The sequence below is a fragment of the Pararge aegeria genome, chromosome Z (genome assembly GCF_905163445.1).
Source record: "Pararge aegeria chromosome Z, ilParAegt1.1, whole genome shotgun sequence".
Taxonomy (NCBI): domain Eukaryota; kingdom Metazoa; phylum Arthropoda; class Insecta; order Lepidoptera; family Nymphalidae; genus Pararge; species Pararge aegeria.
In genome coordinates this window covers 1,210,271-1,228,025 of record NC_053208.1, presented here as the reverse complement: position 1 = coordinate 1,228,025, position 17,755 = coordinate 1,210,271, and the positions used below count along the sequence as shown (strand labels likewise).

At 36.5% G+C, this 17,755-nt stretch overlaps 2 protein-coding genes across 3 annotated transcripts in view; one reads left to right on the top strand and one right to left on the bottom strand.

The window, feature by feature from the left end:
• Positions 1 to 1,054: 1,054 nt before the first annotated feature.
• LOC120636456 (dnaJ homolog subfamily C member 22) lies at positions 1,055 to 15,142 on the bottom strand. Its single transcript, XM_039907937.1, has 6 exons — positions 14,697 to 15,142; positions 9,416 to 9,563; positions 7,240 to 7,444; positions 5,346 to 5,489; positions 4,131 to 4,254; positions 1,055 to 3,214 (listed from the first exon to the last, which is right to left on the bottom strand). The coding sequence occupies exons 1-6, from the start codon at positions 14,952 to 14,954 to the stop codon at positions 2,987 to 2,989; spliced, it is 1,107 nt and encodes a 368-aa protein (XP_039763871.1). The 5' UTR covers positions 14,955 to 15,142; the 3' UTR covers positions 1,055 to 2,986.
• A 1,426-nt stretch (positions 15,143 to 16,568) lies between these two features.
• The window catches only part of LOC120636027 (JNK-interacting protein 3), a 58,384-nt gene continuing 57,197 nt past the window's right edge, over positions 16,569 to 17,755 (top strand). For both annotated transcript variants that reach the window (XM_039907268.1, XM_039907267.1), the window contains exon 1: positions 16,569 to 17,176. In XM_039907268.1, coding sequence (XP_039763202.1) covers positions 16,847 to 17,176 — 330 coding nt within the window. In that variant the 5' untranslated portion in view covers positions 16,569 to 16,846. The remainder of the gene's footprint in view (positions 17,177 to 17,755) is intronic.

Sequence of the window (17,755 nt, the reverse complement as noted above, 5' to 3'; positions counted from 1 at the left end):
CGTATATAAATACTTGACTTCACGGCAAAGTGCCGTCACTAAAAACTGATTATATATAATATAATAAATACTGGTTAGCTTGTTACCATTTTAGACAATAGCTAACTTAAAGTGGAAAAAAACGTGTGTGTACTTATGTACAAGCGTTTACAAGTTATATTTCTTTGGCGTAACAAGATAAAATGCTTTCAAAAATTGTATCTTACGCCTTATTCTACGTTTGTCGAAAAAACGACACTAACAATAGGAAAAAAAAGGAATTGTTTGAATTATTGAAAAAGTCAACTGTCAATTCTTTTTTAGAAAAACTAAAATGTTGATTATAGCTAACTTTATGGTTTCGGTTTTTTGTGACGGCGTGCGCGCGCATCGTAAAAATTTACTCTGATCATTTTTCCCTAACGCGCCAAAAGAAGTATAACTTCAATAAATGTTGTACAACAATTTACACACATAGCCATCTAGCCCCAAAGTAAGCGTACCTTGTGTTATGGGTATTAAGATAACTGATGAATATTTTTATGAATAATATACATAATTACTTACAATATACAGATAAACACACAGACACGAATCGTGAGAATAGAACCCTCCCCCTTGAACTCAGAAAGCAGGGTCGCTGCCCACTGCGCCAATCTGTCGTCAAACGTCTTTTTATACTCTCCGTGCAGCCCTTATTTAAAGAGGCCGAGACGGTCATTTCTAAAATAATAATGTTTTATTAAACCGTATTCGTGTAACGAAGTTACGAGAATTGTTTAATAATGCTTTAAACGAAGTTTTGTGTGACCAACTGACAGATGTCAAATATGCAGTATTTTGCGATCGGGTTATAATACTTTTTTAATTAGACAACCCACACAATAACAGAATCAACCTTATAATCTAACATTTAAATAATTCGCCATACATTTGGTATTTTTTTTTTTATTAATAATTATCTACTTATTTAACAAATGCAAATATAAATTAATATTTTCTAAAATTTATTATTCTAGTTAACTGATAAAATAAATATAAAATATAACTATTTAAATCAATAATTAATAATAATCAATCTATAATAAATGCATTTTAATTAACAAAATAATAAACATCCACCAAAATATTTCGATTTAATGTCGTCGTCGTCCCCCAAGCAATAAACTTATTTAGAATCTTAACATCATTTTTTAAATTAATCAAACATGGCGACTGAACGGCGCCATTTTCTAATAATTCGTCGTGTTCGGCAGTAGCGTACACATATATATATATTTTTTTAATTATTATTAATATTTCCCAAGTCATTAAATAATCTACCAGCTATGATAATATGAGCTCGATAAGAACCAGTTATTTTGATAGCGACACTATACTTTAATTGAAACAGTGGCGTTAGTGTTACTATTAATACAGACAAGTGATCTTCTTTTAATTTCTGTTTAACGGGTAATAGGATGAATTTGCACCCAAAATTCCAAATAATTCCCTAATTATCTATAAAATATATAAAACGTAATAACTAATACATAATACATACGTAGAGAAAAATGGTGAAAGATTGACAACCAATTGGAAGGTATAGGTCGGAATCTATCTAAGTTTGTTGCAGGGGGAAAGACCTACTATACTCCTACTATACTTTTGATATCATATAAACACTTTAAATGTGCGTTACTTACATATATACCTAGTGGCTAGAAATACTTGGATCTTTGACAAGAGTCGCCGATTTTACTCCTCTTCTAGCAGACAGAAAACAGGCAGCAGCGTATCTCCTGCGATCATCACCAATTGCGCCCAGCATCGTGCTTAAGAACAAACCGCCTTTAGTTGAACTTTTATGGGCTATTAATGACTGTAGGGGTTAATTCTGATCGATCAATTAAAAATGGCGTAGAAGAACCAGAGTAAATGACAACTCAACGTTGCATAGTGTGAGGAAATGAGGGACCAAAGTGCTGGAGTGGCGACTCGGTATCAGGAAGAGCAGCACTAATAGACCCCCCACTAGGTATTCAGCCGAAATCAAGATAACGTGGGAGCCATTTGAGTTGGCAGCAGTAGAGTTGTATGTGGAAATCTCTGCAAGAGACAATGAACCAACCGATCGTTGTCACTACGACGTCGCCAGGCACGTTATAGCATACAAGCTTATATCATAAGTATAATCAATCTTGTATACTCATGAGAGTATAGAATATGTTTGTATACTCATAGTAAGTACCGGTGCGCAAGCAAAGCGGGGACGTATGGGAACGGCGGACTCCCCTTGTAAGCCGTATCGGGCGGAGTCGATTCACTATGACCGCGCTACATATGTTTATACAAAACTAAAATATTCCTAAACGGTCGTAATAGTAAACTGAGATCAAGTCCTCAAGTTACAGTCAATCAATGCTTAAGACTGAACTTGGGAACCTTTTCTAATCTCAATGTCAGTTTTTTTAATACGAGCTGAAAACGCACTCAGTTGATGAGATTCGAAAGTTATGAATAAAAATAGTAAACATGAATATTTGAGCAATTATTTGCTTTTTTCGTATTGATTAGCACCACAAAAACTAGACAAACGCCTAATTTATTGGAAACGTATAATTGTTCGTTGCAAATTTCGACACTCGATTTCTGATTTCTTACGTAAAACTACGTTCACAAACACACACAGGTTTAATTTTTCACAAGTAATTTTACAATAAAAATAAGTGTGTAATAGGACGTGTCCAAACTTTTGTATTAAAGTAAAAGTTGGGTATTTAGAAGTCCTCTGCTACATCAATATTCTTTTGACACTGCAACTATCGGAAATGACTTATTAGGTAACATAATTTTTTTCTCCCCTGTAGACATATGACCCAAAATGCATAATTAGGGATAACGCCCTCGGGGGATGAATAGTGACTAAGGTGGGCTTTATGGACCACTGTCCCGTTCGCTTGCGCCGCAGCGTACGCTGAACCTTATAGTGCGTTTGGGACCAGCTTGAACGGGTATGGGGCCAAGTTTACATGTGTATGGGACCGTCCTGTACGGAGTTGTCCTTCTTGTTGCGAGAAAACCGACGGTGCTTGCCCACAGATAGGATTTCATAGGCTTGCTGGATCTCCATGAACTTTTCCTGGGCCGCTCGCCGGTCTTCCAACTTGGCCTTATCCGGGTGGTTTTCCCGGGACAAGCGGCGCCAGCGTCTGGTTATCTCCTGCTGGCTCGCGTCCGGACCAACTCCAAGCACCTGCAATTAATGATATACTTTGAATTCTTTGAATGACAGTAATAAAGAATCGCTAAAATTAAAGTTTTAAGAAAAACGTATTTTTATTTATATCCTAAGTGAGATAGGTATTTATTTTCAATTAATAAAACTGCAAAATCTAGCGATCCGCCATGACAGTTGAAAAGCCGAATTCACTATTATGACGTCACTTCTATCTAAACATAACTTTGTATCGTTTTCAACTTCGGAATTCGAATCTCTGCGTATATCAAGTATTTCAGGATTTCAAACTATCAGTTGCTAAGTTTTTTGTTACCAATACCAAAATCATCATAAATAACAAGGTCTTACTAAAGGTTTAATTTGCCTATTACGTCACGACGCCCTGACACCCGGCGAGCGTTTTTGCGGGATATAGTTTATGTTGAAATATAATTTACAATTAATATCATCAAAACCTTTCATTTCAAGAATAAGATATTTTTTGGATATAGTTAGATACTTTCTACCGAATAAAGGCTGCAGTGGCTGGCTGCTTACATAAGTGCAACAAAGGCCAGCTAGGATTGAGGACGGATAGTCAAGCGTGCCACAACACTTAGGTTACGACCACGAGCGCTCTGACAAGAGAAGAGAAGAACCGACTGAGAAGAAGAAATACTTTCGGACATCTTGGGGCAAGTATTCAAAATAAGTGACCATGCATATACCCACATACGTGCGCTGGGTTTTAGTGTTTATTGAAGACGCTCAGTCAGTAAGTCCAACACACCCCTTTAGAAATGGACCAGGATATAATGCTTTATTTCTGGGAAGGCTGCGAAAACTAAATTCCTTAACAAAAAACAGTATAGCGAGAGTTCTTAACAACTGGCATTTTACAACTGGCATTTTCTCAATACGGATTATGACAGACAGTACTGTTAAGTCGTACCTTGTAAGCGTTTTGCTCGTCCTCGGGGTCGCAGAGTTCGACGACCTGCTTCCACACCTCGTACCAGCCGTGGTGCTGCGCGAACTGGTACACGTCGAATACGAACTGCTGCACGTCGGACCACCTGCGAACGGCACATGTTTTTTTTACACTAGTCATTTTATTACACATGCCATTTTACACAGGTGATTTTACATATCTCGTCAGATTGACAAATACAAAGTCAAAGTAAAAAATATCTTTATTCAAGCAGGCCCATAGGTGGCACTTTTGATGCGTACATTACATTGAGAATTACGCGGTAGTGAGATGATGGCGATAACCATATTCGTAAACCTAAAACTAAAGTTCCTAGGGTTCCAAACGCCTCCTGGTCTAAGAAGAAGCCCACAATAACCTTAGCCGGGTTTTCTTTTTTGTTATCACCATCTCACATTGAAAGTTAAAATTACGCAAGGCAAGGTAGAAAGCACTAGAGCGCGCGGTAGGTCGTCCATGCGATGGTACCATCAGATCAAATCTTCAGTGGAAGGTTTGCATGAGTGTACCGGACTATCTGCAAAAAGGGAGAAGTGGCGAACGATCGTGAGGCGAGTAACAATTGCTACAAACAATGTCTCAGCACTCTGGCAAGAGTGTTACGACAAAGAAGAAGAAGAGTCCTTTATACTATAACTAGTTGTTGCCTGCGACTTCGTCCGCGTTTGATTTTGTTTTTTGATGTGGCATTCAATTTAGTTGTAGTTTTGGAAAAATTTAAATATTCAGTATCGCTAAGCCTTAAATGAGGGGTTTGCTGCTGTCCGCTGAGAAGTTCTGTCCTCTATCTCCGACCACATTCATCAGGTCTACACAAAGTTTGGCCAAAACTAAACACATATTATAACCTCTATAGTACAAAAATAATTATTTAAATCGGTTATAATTTCTCGGAGTTATGGTGTAAAATCGTCAAACACTTTCATCCCCTCTCCCAACCGTGCTTAATGTCGGGATAAAAAGTATCCTATATTACTTCTAACACTTACAAGAATATGTGTGCAAAGGTTCATGCGGATCGGTTAAGTAGTTTTCGCTTGAAAGCGTAACAAACAAACTTACATTGACATTTATAATATTAGTAGCGATAGGCTGGATAGACTTTTCTATAAGCTTACGTTTAATTCAAACTTTGAACTTTTTAAGAGACATGTCCATTGCTTTAGTTTAACCCACCACTCGCCGTAGACCAGTTGTTCCAGAGCCTGGTATATGGGGATCCGCACACCGTCTGCGTCCGTGAACGTGTCATTGAAGTACAGCGAGCTCGCCCAGAGCGAGAGATACAGGGTGGCGCACACTCCCAGCACCGCTAGACGCCTGCGATAACAAGCAACAAGGTGTCGCTAATACATACTAATATAATGAAATAAATAGAAATAAATAAGCCTTTATTCTACTACCAATTATAGCATTTCACTAATCATTATTACTCATTTGAATTTATTTGATAAAAATTATGTAAAGTTACTTTTGTGATGGCTTGTATTGTCTAATTCTTAGGTCAAATTTAAGGTAGAAGTCGCCTCATCGGCGTAGGCCTCCCCCAAGTTTTTCCAAAGATCTGTCTGTGTCTGCGTAAAAACTTCTTATACATACTATACAGGGCTAAATAAAAGAAAACTCTCGGCATAAATAATAATAAATAAATAAATAAATAGTTGTTTTGTTATACTTCCCCTTTTTTATTTACTTTTTATGGTGTGCTGTATGCTAATATATATAAATACTAGATGTGCCCTGCTGCTTCGCCCGCGTAATTTTGGGTATATGACATTTTTTTATCTTACGTTATTTATTTAGTTCATTGAGAAGCAGTGGCGTGCATAGAGGGTATGCACAGGGTATGCAGATGATATTAAATGAAGAAAATCTCCAGAACGAGTCATAAATACTTAAGGGTAGGCTTTTAATAACTTTTACAATGTCTATCCTTAAGTTTTCTATAACTCGGACAGGAGATATTCTTCATTTTTATCATCTGCAAACCCTATGCATACCCTCTATGCACGCCACTGTTGAGAAGTATACTATATTATTTCAAATACGTCCAAGAATATGTATAAAAAGTTTCATGAAGATCAGTTCAGTAGTTTTCGCGTGAAAGCGTAACAAACAAACTTACATTCACATTTATAACATTAGTTGGCACAAGTAGATTTTAATACATACAATAGTTACTTCAAATGAGCGGAAAATGAAGTAGTAGTCCTTCAGACGACTCTTAAATCCTACAATAAACCTCCTAAACTCCCTTCCTATGAAGGGAATTACTTCCTAACTTACTCTGCCTTAGGGTGAACCGTGAATGAATGGCCGAAGAGATTCGTTTTACAGAATGGAATTACAGAAAAGTTTTTAGTGTTAATGTAAACAACTATATGTCTCGTGCTTTCTGGTATTTTTTTATTTAAACCTGTATAGTATGTATTAGTGACACCTTGTTGTTTAAATGATTGTAAATGTTGATGTTGGAAAAAAGCAACTACTGAGTTCCGAACTCACTATCTGCTTTCCGAACCGGTGGTAGAGTCACAACAAACATACATACTTGTCGTTTCAAAAGTGCTTATAAAGTAGGCCTACTTAAATAAATGAAATAAATAAATATACTACGACAATACACACATCGCCATCTAGCCCCAAAGTAAGCGTAGCTCGTATCATGGGTACTAAGATAGTTGTTGAATTCGATTTTACACACATAAATACTTATAATATACAAATAAACACCCAGACACTGAAAAACAATCATGTTCATCACACAAGCATTTTCCAGTCGTGGTAATCGAACGAACCCACAATTATTACCCATTTTAACTATTGTATATTTGGTACATATTGTGTACGATACATATCTTTATATACACATTTCTTGGGTGCGTGTGTATGTCACTGAACTCCTCCTAGACGGCTGGACCGATTTGAATGAATTTTTCGAAATGCGTTTGGGTGGTACCCTGGATGGTTTAGATTCACAAATTAGCCCGGCAGATGGCGTTGGGGTCCGCTAGTATTATATATTACTTATATTTATTAAAATTATGTATGTATTCGTGTCTACACATACTTGGCCACGTGTCGTTTTTTCGGTGGGTCTCGCCTCCACTGCTTCGAGTAGGAGTCGAACACCAGCGCGGATGTCAGCACCATAAGTGTTATCCACACGCTCTTGTCATAGTAATAGTAGCGGATGGGGTACGACGCGTACGCAGCGAGGAGCGGCCATTTGAGACCGCCTTTCTCCCGGCCTATATTGCCCACTGCCCATACACCTGGATAAAAAGCAGAAAATAATAAAAAAGTAAAACAGATTTTCATAAAAGTACTTACGGCCAAAGAATTAAGAACATACAGAAACCGTGTCATCATCATCATCATAATATCAACCCCTTACAGGCTCACTAGGAAAAAGAAAATGTGAGATATATTAAATTTCATGTCAGCAATTTGAAATGAGGCCGTTGAATAAAAAAATCATCGATAAGGAAAACGAGTGAGATTCGACTTAGCCATAAACCAATCACGTTGAATGAATTACCTTCACATTTTAAAGTCGGTAGTTTATGTTTAATAATAGGTTAGTGAAATATGATAAGTGAACGGCCGTATTGTAGTTGGAGCTAATTTGAATACCTATCTTGCGTTATATTTTAGCATACTCACTAATAGCTCAAAACATAATTTTATTTTTTAGTAATATTTGGTAAGACTGTGTATTGGCCTATGTTTATATAATTAGTATAAAGCAATAATAATATTTTTTATTTCAAGAAAATCATATTCTTCACACCCTAATTTCAACGATTTGATTCTGTAAAAAAAATAGTCAAACGCTTAGCGGATTACATTTTAGAACGAAGGGTGTTGAGGCAAGTGTTTGATGCTATACAGGATATTGGTTCTTGGCGCATTCGGTAACTATACAAACTTTTTAAAGAACCGAATGTCGTCATACCATTAAACTGTTAAGAATGCAATGGGCAGAGCATGTGCAACGCATGGAAGGCACGAGAGCCCCAAAGAGGTTGATGGAGGGCCAGATGGAGGGGCGTAGAGTTCGAGGACGACCTAGGGGTCGGTGGAGTGATGGAGTTGAGAGGGATATGAGGGTTTTGGGAGTTCGGAGCTGGAAGCAGCTTCTGACCGCGTCAAATGGAGAAACTTGCTTGACCAAGCCAATGCCCATCCATCTACTGGAAATTTCTTTGATAGCAGAACCAAATATTCAACAATTCTTGGGTTCATCTTAGTTCACCTTCCAGATTTAATGCTGAACCAATTTTGGGAATATATATCCTCCTGGCCGTATCCGACCACAGCGACTCCTAGCTATTATGAGCGTACCTGATGTGCTCTCAAGTGACTGGCATAACCACTCTTTGTTTTAAATGTGCGACCACATTGACAGCACGTCAGTATTCCACCAATTATATTGTAATATATGGCCGGCCTTTATCTCATTACACCTAGCATCTTGCTCTGCGCGCCTTTTAACTTCAAACTCCAATACTTTTTTATTTACGGAGTGTCTCACTCGCGGCCGATCTTCTGCTTCAAATTCCCACAGTGATGGGTCCATATCACATCTCTTCATGTGCCGCTTTAGCACATCTTTATATCGCAAGAGTTGCCCGCCCTGTTTACGTTTCCCAACCTGCAATTCGGAGTAAAATATGCGCTTAGCCAATCTTTCTTCACCCATTCTGGATATGTGTCCACACCACCGGAGTTGCCGCCTTATTATATAAGCCTCAATCCCGCTGACATTTGCTCGTCGTAAGACTGTCGTGTTTTTCACACGATCCGTTTCTCATAATGTCGCGTAGGCACCTAATATGGAACCTGTCTAAAGTACGAATATGCTTGCGGTATAAGCACCACGTTTCTGAAGCATACAGTAAGGTTGGTAGTACTATTGCTAAATAAACGGAGACCTTCGTTGAGAGCTTTAAGTCATGCGATCGAAACACCTTAGATCGAAGCTTTCCAAAAGCAACAGAAGCAGCTCCTATTCTACTGTTTACTACGAGGTTGCAATTGCATGATATAGTGCTCCCCAAGTATCTGAAATTACTAACTTCTCCGCCTAGCTTAATATTGAATGGCGAAGACGTGGTCGAGTCAAGGGCCATAACCTCGGTTTTCTTACAATTGATCCTTAGTCCAAACTTATGACATGATTCGTCGAGATTTTTTATAAGCTTCTGCAGGCCATTAATTTTAGGGATTACGACAAGACTTACCCAGGGCAGCAGCTAGGGGAACCAGCCAGTTGAGAAACTTGAAATTGATATCCCAGACCTCATCATTTGGCACGGCGGACAGCAACAAGCTAGCCCAAGTGTAGCCCACAGCTAGCATGCCAGTGAAACGGTTCACAGAGAATGGTGGCTGAAAAAGTTAGAAAAACAATTCAACAAAAGTTGAGAGCATAACATTTTGCTATAGCTTTACTTATGAAAGTTAATTTATAACTGCCAGCAGCATGCGCCATGTACATCCAATCGCAAAGCACGATATTGTTTTTTGTGAGATTTGGTAGTAGTTAGATTTTTGGTCATGCATTTAAAAAAAGGATAGATCTTTGCTCGATTTATTTCTGCATTGACGGCACCGATTGTTTCAGCCCGTAAGAATTGAATGAATTTAGCCAAAACTGAAATGTGATACCATTTTAGTACCGTCTGAGCGCTGCCGCTACGGCGTTCTTCTTAAAATCCATGGTGTTAAACGCAGAGCAGTTCGACGCCACAGCGAATGTTCGCAGGACTTGTTGACAAGATGAGATGAGGAGGGGTCTAAGCATTGCGACGGCGCAGTGGTGCGTTCGGCTACGCGATCAGTTCAAAGAACAAGTGAATTCAGATCAGATCAGGTTAAAGTTACTCTGCCCATTTGGCCGAAGCCACAGTGCGGCGCCGCAACATACATATCAGAAATATCTACCAATAGACATCCACTTGACATAAGCACACAGAACTTTTGTGCTGCTGTGTCCAACGGTTGTGACGTGTCAAAACAAATTTTAGGACCTCAAAAAGCAATTAGTTACTCAAGCTCCACACATGCATTCTTAAGGAGACATGAGCAAACAGAGAGAGAAAAAAAAATGTTGCAATACTTGTAAACGTCTTTTTAGCATGCAAATCCTTTACTGAGGGTACAGGACTTAAGTCATCATATATATAGAGAATAGAGATAGAGATATACATCATAGAGAGTAAATCATCGGCATTCCACAGCATTGCTGTCTGACTGGCCTGAACTAAAATTGTCAACACAGCAACGCAACACAATCATAACTCTTATGAACGGAAATAGAGGCATATCACCATGACACAATCATGCCAAAGCAAAATAACAAAAAAAAATTTTAGCATATTCGGAACTAATATGCTAATATTTTTTTACTACAAGACTTGACGTCAAACTTTTATTGTAACGTCTATCGTAACGTCTAAATATTCTTTCCAAATTTTTACAGTTCAGTACCAAAAAATACATTATCCAAATTGTAAAACTTCTTCTGTTTTTCTTTTACGTTAGGTACTTTTTGTGGTGTGAAATAATTAATATATTCATTCATTCGTTCAAATAGCAGCATGATTCAAGTTGTCGATGATGGTTGTATTAAAACGTTTTTTGTTTTTATTATCTCGCATGCACATGTATGGACTTTGGTGAACTAATATTCGCAAGAAACTTATACAGTTCTTGTAATTATTTTAAATAAATAATCTCTCTAAGGTCTCAACAAATGTAGTGGTATCCTTACTTCGCGAGTTTTCCTAATAAAAAATGATACGGCCACCCAAATATTCTTTATTCATGTAGGCCAACGTTCATACATGTATGTTCACATAATTGTGAGGTGATGGTGATAACCACGTTTGCCAACTTAGACCTAAAGCTGTAATGGGTCTTAACGCGTTCTGGTCGAAAAGGCCAGAACAAACTTAGCCGGGTAATTGCATTACTATTATTTTACAATATTTATTACAATATGCAAAAAAATTTGAATTTAAAGTGTTGGTCTAACACCGGAACAGTTTATATTCTATGGTAGTGACATAAATGGCAATAAAATCACCCAAAATGGATAGATCTCCAAATGGTAGACCTAACAAAACATTTATTAAATGTACCAGGTTAGCATCCCGAAAAATAGACAATACTCTAATAGATATGTGATATTTGTAATAACTGATGGATTAAACAGGTAGCCCATTTTATGGTGGTGGCAAATCATCAGTGGAAAACTATCACCTATGACCACAGCAATACCTGGCAGTGCATACAAGAAACTCGTCCTACAAATTGACGGCCGATTGGCGCAGTGGGCAGCGACCCTGCTTGCTGAGCCAAAGCCGTGGGTTCGATTCCCACAACTGGACAATGTTTGTGTGATGAACATTAATGTTTTTCAGTGTCTGGGTGTTTATCTATATATTATAAGTATTTATGTATATTATTCATATAATAATTCATCAGTCATCTTAGTACCCATAACACAAGCTATGCTTACTTTGGGGCTAGATGGCGATGTGTGTATTGTCGTAGTATATTTATTTATAAACTGCCGCCCTGTGACCATCAACATGAGGCGTAGACGGGCTCATGTGCATGTTCATTCAAATTCAAAAATTCTTTATTCATGTAGGTCCATCACAGGCGCTTATGAAGCATTCATACATATATGTTTACATTATGGTGAGGTAATGGTGATAACTTCATCGGGTTCCAAGCGCACCATGGTCTAAGAGCCCACAATAAACTTAGCAAGGTAAATTATGGTTGTCACGCAAACAATCCACCTTACAGACTGGAACACAACAACGCTATTTGATGGCGTAAATAAGCATAAGGGTCCGTTCTTCGACAGAGCTTGGCTGTCACAAAAAGCTGTACTAGTACTATGTGATTTGAGTTATTTATTCCAAAACTAAGAATTACGATAAGTTAAATGGAAAATGATAATTTAATTAATACAAATATAACAAAACATACACAAAACAAGCTGTCAAACATATGTATTGTGATTATTATATTACATATATTATAATAAAAATATATAATTTGAAATAAAACATGCAATCAATTGATTTACCTTAACCTATAAGATCCTTATCCCAGTTGATAGTCTTTGAAAAAGAAAAATCAAATGTTTAGTTATTGCACATAGGTTACAGAACATATTAAAACTATTATACATAAATTAATTACTTATTTGGAAGTATGAAATTAAGTAGAAGACATTTTCACCAGAGTACTAGAATTAAATGTATAAATAAAAAGTTAATTACATAATAATAATAATGGCCCAATTAATAGGGTTAAATATAAATAATAGTTCCATATATTAATAGGAAACAGAATTTTTAAATACATTATAGCATTTTCTCATATTGAAAGGGTTAAGTGGTCCTTTCAATAACATAAAATAGAAACCAGGATTTTGAATTAAAAAAAAAATTGTATCAAAACCTATTATTACTTATCTTTGAGAAGCAATATACAGTCAAAATATTTATTCATACAAATAGATAAATAAAAGATATGTCCCTCTTTACAATCTGATTTATAGCTTGTCATATCAGATAACGTTTATCAAATAGATTACATAACATTGATTTAAATTTAAGAAAGATCATTCATTCTTATCTGACACAACAGATTGTAATGAATGTAACTATTTCAACTTCTGTTTTAATATTATAGTGATTACAGGAAAAATAAAATATTAACTGCATCTCACAGTGTTACCCTCTGTGAATAATTGTTTGTTTGCTTTGTTAGGGTGTGAAGGAAGCATGATATTTTTTGTAAAAATATGAATGTTTCTGTAAACCAACCTTGGAAATTCAATGTTTTACCTGGATCAATACTCAAGATACACAGATACACTACAATACTACTTGATAGTCACAACTTCTTAATAATAACAATGGAGGAAAGACCTATAAGAATTAGCTCCCATAATTGAGTGTAAGTCTCCTGAAATTAACAATACATACAAATGAACCACAAGACAAGATAAAAAGTATAAATAAACACGAAGAGCACTGTGGGGCCAATAATTTGTATTCTATTATTTCCATTCATATGCAAATGTCAAATTTGACTGGCTTTAATAAGGTTAATATACAAACTATATATAATAAATAACCGAGAATTGTTTCTTTGAAATAGCTTAGGTTCGATCTCTGTGAATTGCATCATCTTATGAAGTACAGAGTATGTAGGTAAATCCACTATAAGTCTCCAGAGGAATTAACTTTTCTTTGCAGATTTGAGAGCTTGGAATGAATACAGTAATAGATAAAGTAGGAGAACATTTGTACATATATTACGGGAAGAAGCTTTTGTGGAAACCAGCCACTAAAGTGTATTTTTTTTACAGTTGATCCCCGGATATAAAAGCAGATATTTGTTTGCTTGTTACTGGTTTGACAGGAATCTTGGGTGGACTATTTGAACACATAGTGTTCCAACTTGGGTAGACTATTTGAACACAAGTTGTGAGATTTAGTTCCGAGTCTACAGCTGCGGTTCAATTAACACAACTGGAAAATGTTTAAGAACATGAATGTTTTTCAGTGTCTGGGTGTTTATCTGTATATTTTAAGTCATATATTTGAAGACATCAGTCTTGTTAGTACCCATAACACAAGCCATGCTTACTTTGTACAGCAATGTGTGTATTTTCATAGTATATTTATTTATTATTTATTATTATTAATACCTAGTTTCTTAATAGTACTAATTCTGAGTTTTGTGAACAATAAAATGGCCCAATAAAAAATATGTCTTTATCTGAGGCAGAAAGGCTGAAGAAAGGCTGAAAATGACCTCCATCAGATTACACTGCTCTTCAGGATCAGTGCAGCCTCATTCTTATTTGATCTAACTATAGAAACTTTAGAAAGCATAGGTGAAAATAAACTACTTGGAAATACAGGCCCTTCACCATATGATGATGGTTCTTGAATCAAAAGCATTAGACTTTTTTATATAATACAATTCTTTTTTTAATTAATCCATTAATCCGTAAGGTTTTAAGTTAGGGACAATTTACAACCAATTTTACATAATATATATATGTGGTGTATATGGTAAAATATGCCACAATACAAACATACAGACCAACTGAAAAAATCACCCCATATGGGCATTAACTTGAATTTGCAACAAGCACCAGGAGAGAATGTTTTTTTTTTATGTTTAGAGCACAAACATTTGACTGCAATCACACCTGATGGTAAGTGATGATGCTGCCTAAGGTGGAGCGCGCTGGCCTAGAAGATGCCTATTCACTCTTGATTTGAAGGTACTCATATTGTAGGTACTGGGGTAAATGGAAGCTGGAAGGGCATTCCAGATCCCTGCAGTGCGAATTAGAAACGAAGAGTCAAAGCGCTTCGTACGCGTCCGTAGTATATCGTAGGAAAGCAGACCCTTATTTGTTGGCAGTATCTGAATAAGGCTATGGAAAACTACTTTTTTTATTTTTATATTTACACTCACCTTCTTACACTGTCGCATTTTCTTCACGAGCTCCAGCATATGGACTGGCTCTCCATTAGCGTCTCTCACATACCGCGGGATGTTCACCACGTCAGCCAGCCACCCTCCGAAACCGCCAAGAGTTGTCCACCACACGAATGCTTGGAAATCTCTACCCAAGTAAAAATGATGCAATCCGTATATCCCACCGAATATCCACAGAAGGTACGCACTAAGAACAGACTTTTTCTGCTGCATATTCCCCAGTTGAGCTGACATCGTCGATATTCTTATTTGTAACTCTAATATACAAAGTTATGACACGTGTCCCACGGGAAAAATAATAGAATTTTGCAAAACCTTGTTATTAAAAATAATCCGTTCAATTTGTGTTACAATAATATTTTCTAGTTTTAAGAAATTTGACCCCAAATTCGAGTGAAGTGAAAACCACTGACAAAATTTGACTTGACCTCGAAATTCAAATTAAAATTCTTGGTGACACAGCACAGTGACAAAGTTATATGGCACAGACTATGTCAATGAGCCAACTCTTAGTAAGTTAATCAGCCGACTGACCGACCGACCGACCGAAGCGACAATTTTGTATTATTTATATACTTAATCGATAGTAACATTTAAAACCAATGCGTTTAACGCAAAGTTGCTAACGTCTACAAACATAGGCATAAGTTTTAACAACGTTGTCTACACATTACAAATGTCAAACCAGGCCACACAATATATTTTTGTAGTCACTAGCAGCATACTTGACTGTTTCATTTTCTTATTAATTAAAATGCTAATACAAACAGCGAACGAATTTTAGTTACTTCTTCATATGAAATCCCGATTAGATCTGAACCAATAAGCAACTATGTACTTTTATTAAATATGAAATATGAATTGCCCTAAGGACTGTCATCTTTTTTAATAAATAATAGTTGACATATTCGTTCTTATAAATTTATAGCTTATAAGAACGAATGTGTCAACTATTATAGTATATTCTCATAAATCGAGGAATTGCCAATATTTAAGGCTGGCTGTCTTCTGGGAATGCAAATCATGGGGAAAAAATGGCTTACCAAATATAGCACTTCGTTTGAGAAAACGGTGTGGTAAGATAGGATCGATTAGACCTATAAGCGAGGGTACAGGATACGCTGGCGTATTCACCGCCCTCCTTTCTTTCCTCAGAGAGGAATTTCCTCGGAATTTCCTCGCGATGAACACGGCAAGCCACTTTCTCGGGTTTAAGCGGAGAACTTACAATTTAAATTTGAACACAGGTCTGCAACTCATGCAGGCTAGAGGTAGTTGTCCGCCCTACCAGAACTTCTCCTGCGTGAAGGATGTGTTCCTTCCATCGCATGCTCTCTTAATTATCAAAATTATTACATCGTACCATTTGATTTGCCAAATGCCAGATTCAAGATAAGTTTGCGAGTTTTTTTTTATTTATGGCGTCTGTATTTTCTTGCGATTTCTTGCCTATTTTTTTTTGTGTTATATAGTAAACAATGAGGCTACAAACACTTCTTCGTCTTCTTTTGATTTATGGTTGGTAGTATGTTATTCTACTTGACCCGATGAAATCACACTATAAACATTTAATTAAAAAGTGATTCTTGCCCAGAATTTTAGAATTTCAGCGTACAGGAGTGAAGAGCATACAAACATACGAATTCTATTTTATTTTATAAGAATTACGTATTAGCTATACCTGATCAGTTTCGACTCGATTTAGCAAATAATTATTGAAACAAAATAAAATTAGACAAAAAAATATCTAAAATAATCGGAAGCAAAATGTAATTAGTGATAGTGTCTATGTCCGGAAATTTTTCCAAGTGCAACAACGTCAATCGTTAATCGAACTCTTGTCTTTTTTCATGCAGTACTTACCTAAAGTTGAGGACATCAAAAATACGTCAATCAAACAAATGGTGTGATCGTAGACTTTATCCTTCCCTATCTTTCTCTACTTATTTATAAATCCGCCCACGCGAAACCCTCTAAATATTAGTCGTAATGTAACAAGGATTTATTAAAATTAAAATAATCGAGCGCGTCATCGTACAATATTGTACACAAAACCATCATGTTTTCGCGTAAAATTCATTAGAAAAATAAAAATTTCAATCGCATATATCAAACAAGCTTCAATCATGAATTTCGACGACAATTCGAGCAGTGGCTATGCCACGGCGGAGACAATTTACGGGACGCACGAAGACAATCAAGTCGTGATGTCCGAGAAGGTACAATCGCTGGCTGGGAGTATATACCAAGAGTTCGAGAGGATGATAGCGCGGTACGACGAGGACGTGGTCAAGACCCTTATGCCTCTTCTGGTGAACGTGCTGGAGTGCTTAGATTCCGCGTACCAGACCAACCAGGAGCACGAAGTGGAGCTGGAATTGTTACGAGAAGACAACGAGCAACTAGTCACGCAGTACGAGAGAGAAAAGTCAGCCAGGAAACATTCAGAGCAAAAGGTAAGTTGCCAAATATAATTACTTTTTGCATGCATATATAGACCTTGGTTGAGTTTCCTTTGTTAAACAAGGTTATCCTAGTTTAAATCTTTAGCAATTCAGTATTTGTTCTGCTTTGTTTCAAGCAAGTTTAATGTATCTTTTGGGAAGTCTTATTCTACTATTTAACGGTGGTAGATTCATTTTCAATCTATAACTATATATTGCATAAGCATATTAGAATATAACACACTTAGACACAAACAAGAATATAAAAGATATTCAGTCAGCATTCATAGTATACCATATTGTTTGTGCATATAATTCTGTTAAAGTTACAGTGAATTGTGAACTAGTGAGACGAGTTAATCAACGGTTTTAGACAATGTGTCATCCACTGTGTTATCTAAATCTCAAGGTAAACAAGTATACCAGAAATGTTTATCCAAAACATCTTTTGTTTGGAATCTATTTATTGTTGTTAATGTATTCTATTTAGCTTCAACTCAATAATATAATCGATAAATAAAGAATAATGTAAGAATCTTTTGGTAATACAGTATTCAATTACATTTTAAAAAAGCTGGTAAAATAATGATA

Excerpts from the sequence above, each read along its gene's own strand:
- LOC120636456 (XM_039907937.1), bottom strand. The coding sequence starts at position 14,954 with ATGTCAGCTCAACTGGGGAATATGCAGCAGAAAAAGTCTGTTCTTAGT. Across the intron at positions 7,445-9,415 it reads TCCCCTAGCTGCTGCCCTGG|GTGTATGGGCAGTGGGCAAT; the intron begins GTAAGTCTTGTC and ends CTTTTTATCCAG. Across the intron at positions 4,255-5,345 it reads CAACTGGTCTACGGCGAGTG|GTGGTCCGACGTGCAGCAGT; the intron begins GTGGGTTAAACT and ends TGCCGTTCGCAG.